The 12,566-nt window shown below is 43.5% G+C and overlaps 1 protein-coding gene across 1 annotated transcript; it reads left to right on the plus strand.

Moving 5' to 3' along the window:
* Positions 1 to 1,324: 1,324 nt before the first annotated feature.
* Positions 1,325 to 11,810, plus strand: KCNG3 (potassium voltage-gated channel modifier subfamily G member 3). The gene is given in 4 exon segments (XM_066316104.1): positions 1,325 to 1,411; positions 1,414 to 1,728; positions 1,731 to 2,416; positions 11,127 to 11,810. Coding segments are annotated over 4 exon segments (1,734 nt in total). The 3' UTR covers positions 11,773 to 11,810.
* The last annotated feature ends 756 nt before the right edge of the window (positions 11,811 to 12,566 follow it).

Consider the following 12,566-nt stretch of genomic DNA (forward strand, 5'->3'; position numbering starts at 1 on the left):
AAAACAGCCATCAGCACGACTGAGCAGACATCCTAAATGACCTTACAGTGCCACAACACGCTGGTGTGCGTACTTGGCAGCATCCCGGAGTTCGGGTGGGTTTCCCGGGGAAAGCGGGAAGCAAACAGGGAACGGTGACTGACGGCGCCCTCTCGTGGTCACATTGCACAACAGCCTGAGAGCGAGGGATCCTCCCCGTGCGAACGGGGACCTGCATCAGAGTCTCTACAGAAGGAGATTTTAGGAGATGACAGATAGGCTTAAAAATAGTAGCGCTTAATATCATTATCATTTAAAAGAACCCAAATTTTTGCTACACAATTAGACGACTATTCATTTATTTTGATACGCCTAAATGTGCCTTTAGAAATCTCAGCTGATAAAGTGACATGGCAGCAAGAACAACCCAAAGTGCATACATCTAGAGCGACAAAGAACGGCGATGGGAAAACACTGGTTTAACCTGAACGCTCCTTTTAAAGACACAACAATTAAGCGACAAATCTTTGGCATTGGTTTGGAAAGGACATACTCACCTGCCCTTTCTCCTGATAACTTGGAAGAGTCTCACTGAAAGAGAGAGCAATGTCTTGCCCGCTTTTGGCCCAATATATTCCAGATGTCAATGACCCTAGAAAATACCTCCGTTTGGAGAACTGCCATATTCGGCTAAAAAAATGAATTTAAAACCCCGTTAGTAGCAGAAATTAACTCCCTGTACTTGAGGCAACCAAATGAAATCAAAGCTTTAGAGTTCAGACAGGGTCGTAGCAGCTAATAATTGCTTTAATCTTGAGAACAGGTGCAGGACATAGAACACAGGAAGCTGCAGGAGCAGAGACCTGAGACCAGGATGGGCAGAAGCAGGGAAGAAGACTGCCCAATTCACCTGGCTCTTCCCGGTGTCCATGCACTATGTGAGGAAAAACAGAAGAGTCCCTCTATCCAGATGCGCACGGCGGAGCCCGGGGCGGACAGTCTGTGACAAGAACCCTGCGTGTTGCAGGGAAGCCCGGCGCGATGGACGCCGCTGCCCTGCCCTTGTCCCGGCAGGCAAACAAACGAGCCGGGAAAGACAGGCTCCGGCCGTCGGCTGCCGCGAGCAAGGACCGAGCTGCCTGGTGCTCAAACACTTCACTTTGAGCTTTTCTTGGCGGGGTGGGGAGGGGGGGAACGCCCACAAAGTGTTACTTGCGTTTAGTGGACAACTTCAAGCAAGCGCCGCTCGGCGGGGCGGACAGCGGGCCCGGCGGGCTTCCCGCAGAACCCTCTGCCGGGAGGGGTCCCCGGAGGGCGGGGGGCAGCGGGAGCCCCGCTCCGCTCCATGTGCGCGGGCGGGGAGGAGGCGTGTCCCCACCCCGCCGTCGCCGCACCGCCCCTAGCTCGCCTGCCAGCCGGCACCGGCACCGGCGGAGCGCGGCGGAGCGGCGCCGGGCGCGGAGCTCCCCGGCCCCGCCATGCCCGCGGCCGCGCCCCCGCCCCGGCGGGGCCCCGCGGAGGCGTCCGCCCGCCCTCGCTGAGCCGCGCCCGCACCTGCGAGAGGCATCGCCCCGCTCCGCTCCTGCGCGGCCGCCGGGGCGCCCGCGGCGGCGTCTCTCCCGCTGTCCCTCCCCCCCTGCCTCCCTCCCCGCCCGCCGCCCGCCCCGTCGCCGAGCGGGAGCCGCCAGCGGTGCGCGCAGAGCCGGAGCCGGGGCAGCCGCTGCCGCCCGCGCTGCCCCCCGCCTCGCCGCCCTGCCCTGCCCGCCGTTCCCCTCCTCCGTCCCGCCCAAGCCATGAACTTTGGCCGCGGTCCCTCGGTGGTGTTGAACGTCGGGGGCACCCGGTACTCCTTCTCCCGAGAGGTGCTGAAGGATTTCCCGCTGCGCCGGGTGAGCCGCCTGCACGGCTGCCTCTCGGAGCAGGACGTTCTGGAGGTGTGCGACGACTACGACCGGGAGCGGAACGAGTACTTCTTCGACAGGCACTCGGAGGCCTTCGGCTTCATCATGCTGTACGTCCGGCACGGCCACTTGCGCTTCGTGCCGCACATGTGCGAGCTCTCCTTCTACAACGAGATGATCTACTGGGGGCTGGAGTGCTCCCACCTCGACTACTGCTGCCAGCGCCGCCTCGACGACCGCATGTCCGAGACGTGCACCTACTACGCGGCGGAGGAGCCGAATGGCGGCCCCGAGGGCAAGGGCCGGCGGCCACCGGCAGCGGAGGGCAGGAAGTGGCTCGAGAGGATGAGGAGGACTTTTGAGGAACCCACGTCTTCCGTGGCCGCCCAGGTCCTGGCCACCGTCTCCATCCTCTTCGTCATTGTGTCCATGGTGGTGCTGTGCGCCAGCACCCTGCCCGAGTGGCGGGCGCCGGAGAATCGCAGCGTGGAGGAGCAGAGCAGGTACACAGCAGAGTCAGTGAGGGAGCCCTCAGGGTAGGAGGATCCTTTATTTTCCCGCTGTCCGTGTGTCCCGTCCAGTGTGTCCTTCCTGCCTCTTGTCTTGACGGTCCGTGGCTGTAGCCTCCGCCGGCGGAGATGGTGTGCGCGCCTCGAAAGCCCGGCCCTGAGCTGGGGGCTGGGGAGGGATGTCGGGGTGTCGGGGGAGTGGCGCCGCTCCGCAGCTCCGGCTCCCGCCGGGCTCTGCCGGGCTCCCGCGGCCCCGGGAGCAGGGGACGGGCGAGGGACGCCCGGAGCGGCCGCGCTGCAGGCGGGCCGGGGCCAGGGCAAGCTCGAGTCTGGGCAGGCTGGCAGCGGAGCCGGGATACCCCTCCATCGGCATACGGCTCCTATTCGCAGTGAGGATGCCTCCCTCCGTTCAGGTTCTTGGAGCTCTTATTGCCCCTTTAAGCAGATACGGGACCAACACAGAGAACTTGAGGCACTCCAAAAATCAATTTATGCCTTACGACTGGGGGGGGGGGGGAAAGGAAGGAAAAAAAAAAAAAAGAGAGGAAAATAATCCCCTAAAATAATGCAATTTCTTTGTCTTTTCCTTTGGGAAAAGACGAATCCTGTAAGTGCTCTGCATGTGTTCATACAGGTCCTTCTGCTGGAGCAGATGCAGTGCCTGTTACGATTCTGCTCTGGTAAAATCCTGTATGTGGGAACAGCCTTACCCCCCCACCCTCCCTTTACATCTCAGATTCTTTGTGTGGGGAGCACAGGAGATGATCAAACTGCACATCGAGCTCTTGAAAATGCATCATTCAAGCACCCCAGTGTACAAATGTAACAGATGTTTACATTTCCTTTAAGCATAATAAACATTGCAAAACAGTTGCAGAAAACAGGGCATGGGATATAAGGCTCAATCCTGAGCCTTACAAGAACAACCCCTTTTCCATCTTCTTGTGACCTCAGATTAGGGTTACATTGATGCAACTCTTGCACACACTCTTCTGTTGCCTCTCTCCTTCTTCTTCCCTGTTCCCTAGAGAACAAAATTGAGACCAGTCTGGTAGAATTTCTCCCATAAATAAGACTGACATCTAAAGAAAGAAGTAAACATTTCTGGTATTTGCTAGCTTCTTCCTTTTTTAAAACCAGACAGAATATTCAACAAAAAGTTTTCAGCTTCTGCTCTTCTAAAAGGGCAGTACAGTGAAATTCCAGCCTTGTCATTATGAAATCATCTTTTACCATAGAGTTAATTGGAATGTGATATATCTTAGTAGCCAGATTAATTCCTTGGAAAGTATTTTCATAGTTTCCATTAGCTTAATGGAAAACTGCACCTGTATTTCTCATTGTAGTTGAGCCAAAGAATTAATTGTATGAACAAAAAGAAAGTAGATGCAGTGTGAGAAGCTGTTGATTCCTGCTTAGATTCAGATATGTCAAAAGAAGGTCCTAAAGGTTCCTCTAGTTAAAAAGCCTTACTTAAGCTTAGCAAGGAGCAAGGTTATTTCAAAGAGCAGTGGGTGACCTCTTTGTACAGCAGCAAATTGCTGAGATACTCCCAAGAGGCACGGGAAAATAGATGCAATACTACAACAGCATTAACCACATCAGTCATGTCTTTATTCACATCTTTATGGTGTGGGAATCAACCACAAGTTTTCTCTTACAGAACGAGTTCAGCTTGCAGAGAAACATGGCACAGGATGTGTAATTTTTCTTTCATAGTGCCTTTATCCTCAAGATCCTAATTTTACTGTTCTGAACAATTGCCTATTGTATACCAAGTGTTAGAAGGATAAGGTCTTCAGTACTTGTAAGGTGCTGTATAGCCAAACAGTTCCTAGGGCAGTGAAGGCTCCTTTTAGAACCAGAAGGACAACTACCAATGATAGGATTTCTTCTGCACCAGCTGTAGTACTCTATGTTATTGAAAAAAGAAAAAAAAAAAAGAAAAAAAAAAAAAAAAAAAAAAGAAAACTTTCTACCAGCTGAAAAGTTTCTATCAATGTCATAAAAGTCTGTCACATATAAGCACCATTACAGACTTGGGTCATCTAACCCAGAGATTGTGACTGCACAGGAACTGATCCCAGTCTCATGGCAAACACATGGAAAACAGACACAAATGCATGCCTCTCTGTCCACAGGTGAACACCAAGGTGGGGCCATTCTTCTCTTTTATACATGCTGCATCATTGCTAAAAAATCTGTTATAGCTGGAAAAGAGTGTGTTAGCTACAGTTGCTTTTAAGTGAGCTGTCCAGTTTAGTTATCACTACCTACATGTGCCACAGGATTAGACCTAACATGCCCAGTTGTCATCTGACTTTATTCCCCTTTATGTGTTTATGATTTCTTTACTTTGTAGTTATTTAGTTTCAAAATAGTTAGGTTTCTAAAACAAGTAGCTAACTGGCTTATTTGAAAGCCTGACCACAGAAATCCCATGGAAGTTTCTGGGATTGCATATTCTGGCAATACAGTCCCTCGTAGGTGAGAAGGCTTTTAAAAATCTGTCCACTTGTTTCTGATACATTTGAAAATTTGAAACCAAATTCTGTCATTTATTAAACAGCATTCCTCATCAAAATAAAGAAATTATATCTAACACAGTAATATAAAAATTTAATTTTTTTTCCCAAGAGAATTTGTTACATTAATGCTGTACACCAGTGAGTTTTGACTTGCATGGCACTGTAATTACTAGCATGAAGATTGTACATTATTCCAAAAATGTATTTTGAGAAGTTTTAGGAGTGACAATTGAATGGGCTAATCTAGAAATCCTTAGGCTGTAGATTTGGACGTAATTGCTTATTCAGCTCAGCATAAACCATGGATGTGAGGTGAGAACACCTCAGGAAACCCAGCAACTCTGATATTTTCAGTCTCTCACAGTAAGCCTCCTGCCCTTGCCTCAGTGTGTTATGTCAGAAAGGTGCCACATGGATAATTTCTGTGGCTGACTCCCATGGTAACCATTCCCAGAACTGCTTTGGACAGCTGTAGTGAAAGCAGCTGACCAGCAATGTGTCTCCAGCTTACCTGGATATCATCTCAGCAAGTGAGGGGGTCACTAATTCTGGCATTTACAAAATCAGCCTCTTTAATGAGGTTTGCAGTGAGGGCTACTAGGGATGCCAGCTAACCCCAGCTGTATTTGTTTTCCTTGTATGAACACCCCTTCAGCAAAAGAGGAATTAAATCCACCAAACTTTTTTCACAAACCTTAATGTTGTTATGCCTTTTCACGGTGAACACTCTCTCAAAGGATGAACAGCCCATGGCTATTTCTGATCCTTTGGGATAACATTCTTTAGAAGGCAACGGGAACTCCAGGAATAAGCTCTACTCAAGGAGAGAGGGATGGGAAATCCAACCTCGAAGTTTCACAGATATTACAGACATTGAAATACAATTCCTTGATTGTAGAGGGACTGCCTTTCCCAAGCCTGTTCTCAGGATAAGGGATGAGTTATTGAATTTATTTCATTCTAAGGTTTTTGCTCTGTTCCCTGCCTTGGCAAGTTTCACTTATCCAAGCTAAAGATTTGCATTAGATTTGCAGAGTTTAGGAGCAGACAGCAGGAATGCCGTCTGTTGCTCCTGGCAATTTCAAGTCATCTTTGCTGTCCTCTGAACTGTGCCAACAGATGCATACTGTGAGTCTCTGCTCAGGGACCTGTCCATACACTGATTGGGAGCATAATCTTCTAGGGAGAGTTTCTCAAGCCTGTAATAGGAAATCATTTGAAGCTGCTTGACTTACTGCCAGCACAGTTCTGTCTACCTGCCTTAAAACTATTTTTCTAATGCTGAATACGAGTAGCTTGTTAGCCCTAAGAAGAGATGGTTGACCCCTTTCCACTTAATAATCATGATTAAGTCGGTACTGAAATAATCACTGATTTATCAAGCCTACGTGATTGCTGTGTTCTTAAGCAAAAGCAAATAAACACGGTAGTTTCTCCAAACAACATCTCTTATCAAGAGCCAGTGAGCTTTTTTTAATTTCTGCAAAATATCAGCCTAAAAACTGCATTTGATTTTTAGACATACAAAAATATTATTTCTTTATAGTGGTGGAATTTCAGAACACCTGAATGTTCATGCTTAACACCTCTTCCAAAAACAGCAAGAACTCCTTTCCTGGACAAAATCTAACTTGAATACCACGTTTTTGCTAGGTTAAAACAGTGGGCTGAAGGTAAAGAAGGGAAACAAAGACCTAGGTTAAAAACACAGACATGGATTCTTCCTAATAAATTTACCAGTTCTTTGAAAAATAGAGGTGAAACAAAGAACAGATGTATATCACTGCCTGGGCACAGCTGAGCCTTAGACTCACCAGGGCTGGGTGCCAGTCATGTTCAACATATATGGAAAAGATGCCGAGGATCTCAGGGCTCAAGATGTTTGTATCCAGGTCTCCCCTTTGAGCTGTGAAAGGGATTTGCCCCTTCCCTGAGGAGTGATGGGTCATTACAGCCTCCCACACAAAGCACACGAGTTTAATGCATGACAACATATAATTTCTACCAAAGCAGGGACAAAATGGAAAAAAAGCCAGCAGGGTTTTTAATTCAGGGAGACTAGCTGTTCTGTGGCCTTTGCTTCACGGTTTGTAGTGAGAAGAAAGCCCTTGATTTCAAAAGGATTAAAAACCCTCGAACATTTGCTGAAATTACTTAGGAGTCTTCCTGAGGAGGAATTTGATCATTCTAGCTACTGCTTGGACATTTTTCAGGTTTAATGTGCTTTACATGGAAATAGGCTTTTACAACAATTTAACAAATCAGTGCTGACAGTCTTTTTAATCTTTAATCCTGTCATATACTGTCTTTAATCATATAATCTGTTTTCCTCATGTGTCCTGTTGCTGTGTATGTTTTATTTACAAGCTTAATAGATAACAGTGCCACTAAGGAATATTTTGGCTCGATTTCAACCAACTCACCAGGGCATATTGAAAGTATAAGAATTGGCAAGCTGAGACTAAGAATATTGCTAAGTTGAAACAAGTCTAAGATAGTTGCAGCATAGTTTTCTTTTTTAATGATAACAAACTAAACTTGTTAGTGATTAAAAAAATTATTTCTGAAATGGTTTAACTCATTGTACATTAAGTAGCTTATTCTGAGAGAAAGTTATCATATGGAACAGAAAACTGAACAGTGATGGGATTACAGTAGCAATGAGGCTTGCAAAGGCTTGATTTTCCATTTATGGACAAAAGATTCATTAAAGCAATCTTGAAAGACTGCTAAGTACCAAGCAGCTTAAAATTTGAGAAAGAAACTTTGAGAGAAAAACTCTCATGTGCTTCTGTCTGGGACAATGTACAGTAAGTTTGAGCAGAAATAGCCTGTAACTGAATAAAAATTAGGACTTAGTATTTGCTGTGATTATTCATAAAATATGTGGGAAATCTTCAAGGAAATACTTCGTGACTTAGTTTTTAATTACCCCTCTCCTTTTTGGATACCGGCTATTTTAAAACTGAAAAAACCCAACCAACCAAAAACTGTGATGGAAGTTTATAAAATAAGTACCATATTTTTACCAAATAAAGTCACTATTTAATTATATAGTTATAGATTTTAATACAGGATTTTTTCCAAATATTCACAATAAAAGCATCTGTCCTGTGAATATGCAGAAAATATTTTAAGAAATAATTATGAAAAATACAGGTACGTTAGTCTTCTGAGTATATGCCTTTTATTTGGCTTTCACTTCATACTCTGTTAAGATCTCTCAAGGACTAACTGTTAAAATTGATTTCCTTATTAGATGTTATTTATCCACTGATAAGGTTAACTATAAAGATAAGTCACCGCAAGGAGAGGGAGACTTGATGTGAGAGTGGATATGTAGAATGTAGCACTCCAGATTCCCCAATGTGCCAGAGGTTTCTAGTTTTTCTCACCAAAGCACTCTCTTTTTGTGTGATTCACCAGTACTGCCAAAATCCATCCACACAGACAAAAAAAGGAGTGACAAGAGAGGAAAAATGAAAAATGCTTCACTGATGGCTGAAAAGTAAGTAGAGGAAGGAAAAAAATAAGGGACACCCTTCTTCCTTATCTTCTCCCCAGCCAGGAGAAAGAAGGATGGATGCAAAATGGAGAAGCGGAAGTGCAAGTTAAAATGGAATAGCATTAATGTATCTCCCACTGCCTTGATCTCCCTTCGTCATTTTTGCATCAATCATGTTCCTTAGCTCACTTCAAATCTGTTCTACAAGAAAATACTTCTTCAGTGCTTCCTACTGAAGTATAAGATTTCTTGTCCCAGGAACTATCAGAGTAAAACAATGGATTGCTCATATTTCATAGACTTTTACTTGTACAACTATTCCCCAAAGTTATATGACCACTGAATCAATGTTGATTCATGAAGAAAACTTCTACTGTATCACAATGATCAGGACCTAACTTCCTTAAATCTCAGCCTAGAGAGAACCTGTCTAAGGGGTGACAAAATGGAGGAGTCATGTTTCTGACATTATCAGGGTGTCAGGAGGAAATGCCAAGTGAAAAAACTTTAAATTGTATAATTACATATTTCTTTTCCATTTAAATGCTTCATGTCATAGGATACAGACAACACTACCAGAGAAATCTCATAAAATGTAAAGAAATAGTCTGTTGGAACTGTTGAATATTCCTGGCTGCAATTTTCTGTCAGATACAGTTTTTCCTTTAATCATTACATGAGATCTCAACTAGCCAACATATAAGTACATTCAGACATTTGTCCATTACCATGATCTTGCTGTTTGACTGTACTGGGGAAATCTTAGGTATTTCCTCATCATAAGTAAAAAGGATTTAAGTAAACTTACCCATTAAGCCTTTTTTCTTGATTTTTTTTTTCAAACATAAAGGAAGTTTCCAAAAGCTTAATTTTTTAAGAGAACACCTAATTCTTAAGAGCAAACTGGTTTTGAATTTCAAAGGTGTTTCCATCAAAAGTTGCTAACATGAACTAGTGTTCTACAAGCCCTTTAGGAAGAAAGACCACTTGCTTACAGAACTTTCATTGTTATGAATGAAAAAAAGAAAAACATGGACCAATTTTATGTGAATAAATATTTAAGTAACTAACGTTCATTTAAATCTACAGTGGCTAAAATTACAATGTACCTTATGACTTTATATCAAGTGGCTGTTATTGTTTCTTCCAATTTTAGCTTGAAACTAAAGAGAATTAATTAAAAAGAAGAAAAATAAATAAAATTTTAGTGTGCAAAACATTTAGGAAAAAGATTATAGAGTCCATAATTACATCAGTTAGAGAAGAATATTGTCTTTCTAACAAACCACCATCTTATTAATAACAAAAGATTTCAGAACTGGTAAGAAATTATGCAGATGTGTTAGGGAAGAAAAAGCTTAGGTATGAAAATGGCAGTTGGATTTTCACTTGTAAATCAAAATGTTTCAACAGACACTACCTTATTGGAGTCCTTGCAGTAGCGAAAAACTCTGGTTGTATTTTCTGGCAGCAATTTTGAATCTCTGATCTCATTCCAGTTTGGTTTCAGAGCTGTTGGTAAGAGAAGGCATCAGTGATGGGCTTTTTCTTTGCTCAGACTGTTGGTTAAAAAGATAAATGGAGGAATGAGGGGAAGATTAGCTTCCATGCCCTCATGTATTGAAAAAGTGAGGTGTCTGAAATCTTAGGAAGATTTGTGACCATGTGCACAACAGTTGCTAAATAATCCTTGAGCAACCTTTTTATCTTCTGTTTCTACCTTCCACTGCTTTCAAGTTGAGATACTCTCAAGTCTCATTCAATGCACTGGGACTTGAAAATATTGAAGAACATACTGAAATCCCCTTCCAGGATTCCTTCTGCATTTGGCAAGAAGAGGATCTTCCCTATTACCTTAACATTTGGTTACCTTGACATTTTTTTTGCAATGTAATCTAGGTGGACTTACATTTACAGCAAAAGAGAAAATTCAGTAATGCAGAGCATAGTGGCAAATGGGAAGACACAAGCTTGGTACTTTATGGATGCAATACTGAAAAATAAAATGCCATCTGTATTTAGTGGCAATACCTATATAGGTCTGAATGTAGTTCTAGGTAAGCCCCTGTTTCGGATGCAGATCAGATAAGCTGGTTTAGGTTGGTTCCTAAAGGGCTCATATGCATGAATCATCCAATGCAAATACTTATTTCTTCTTATTCCATCTGCACTTCCATTTTAGTTTAGCAGTCTGGTTCTATACATTGCTGTTCATACCCAGACAGTTCACTGATCTACAACCCTTGGCATTCCCAAGTGTATCAGGCCTCACAGACTTAGGAAAACAAACAAAAAAAAAATTAAAAATTTCCCCAAACTCAATGAACAAACAAAAAAACCAAAAACAAAAACCCAAACCCAGCTGTTCTAGATAAGGTTACTCATTGGCATTGGTGTCCTACCATTTCCTGTAGGGTTCCAGTTTTTTGTAGGCATATTTGCCCAGTACTATGACTAGTACCAATCCATAATTCAAAGAAAATGATCAGTGAGTGAGTTCTTAGCAATTATCAGTTTAAACTCTCACTAGATCCTCAGGTTAATTGCTGAAATCCAGTGCCAGGTGCAGGATAAGGATGGCATGGCTTTCTGTTTGTCGTCTGTGAAAGTCTAAGTGTCACTTCGGTAATATTTGTGAACAAACCAAACATCCCCTTAAGACTTTGCACAGAGCATAAATACTGTCTTTTGTTTCTTTTGGCAGGATAATTGAAGCTATCTGCATAGGCTGGTTCACTGCAGAATGCATTGTGAGGTTCATCGTCTCCAAAAACAAGTGTGAGTTTGTCAGAAGACCTCTCAACATCATTGATTTGCTGGCAATTACTCCTTACTACATTTCTGTTCTAATGACAGTTTTCACAGGGGAAAATTCACAGCTTCAGAGGGCTGGAGTCACCTTGAGGGTCTTAAGAATGATGAGAATCTTTTGGGTGATCAAACTGGCCCGTCATTTCATTGGCCTTCAAACACTTGGTCTGACTCTGAAGCGTTGTTACAGAGAGATGGTGATGCTACTTGTCTTTATCTGTGTTGCTATGGCAATTTTCAGTGCACTTTCACAGCTTCTTGAAAATGGGCTGGACTTGGGAACAAAGAATAAGGATTATGCCAGCATTCCTGCTGCTTGTTGGTGGGTGATCATCTCAATGACCACAGTTGGTTACGGTGACATGTGTCCCATCACTGTACCAGGAAGGATTCTTGGAGGAATTTGTGTGGTTAGTGGCATTGTTTTATTAGCCCTGCCAATCACTTTCATTTATCACAGCTTTGTGCAGTGCTACCATGAGCTCAAGTTCCGATCTGCTAGGTACAGTAGAAGCCTCTCTGCTGAATTCTTAAATTGACCCAACTTGCATTCTGTTGTACTTACTTGCTAAGCTTTGTCTTAGAAGAGAATGGTGGAAGGTCCCTTCGCGTGTCCTCCTTGACTGGATGGTCCTGTGGAACAACATTCTCACCAGCCTGGAGAAAGCCCGTCACCATTCAGACAGGAAGGACGTCCATCTGCCTTGAGCACCTTGCAAGGAGAGCAAGTGATGTTTCAAATTTGAGAGAACAAAATTAACAAAAGAGGATTCCTCAACCAGACCAGTTTGGTGTTCAGTTTGCCTTCCCACAAAAAAGCAGAACAAAAATGGGTGTAACACTGAGCTCTGTCATTCTTGTAATTATATCCTAAACCATTCTAAGCAATGTGTAGCAGTTTTTCAAAGATTCCAATATCTAAATGCTTCACAGAAGCATTGATAGCTTCTTGCCTGAAGTATGTCCACTTCTGACTCAGATAACCAAATTATATGCTGAAGGAGAATCACTGCTACTTTTGTGCTTTGCAACAAAGTAGAGCTGGTTCTGTGACTCAGGAAAGATGAAGAATATAGATCTGTAGGACAAAAAAACCTTGAGGCCTGATTCTGATCTTTGAGGAAGCACACAAATCTTCTGTAAACCCAGTGAAGTCAGTGGCATTTCTCTGACTTTGAGAGTTCACAAAGAAGTGCAAGAAGTGAACCTCCAAATGCTGTAAGCAAGGACTTCCTTAGGTCACAATAATTTCTTCTCTAGAACCAAACTGTAAGTAGAAGCAAGTATTGTATTTTACAAAGATCAGCATAAGAAATCAGGGATTGATATATAT

Source organism: Sylvia atricapilla, chromosome 3 (genome assembly GCF_009819655.1).
Source record: "Sylvia atricapilla isolate bSylAtr1 chromosome 3, bSylAtr1.pri, whole genome shotgun sequence".
NCBI lineage: Eukaryota > Metazoa > Chordata > Aves > Passeriformes > Sylviidae > Sylvia > Sylvia atricapilla.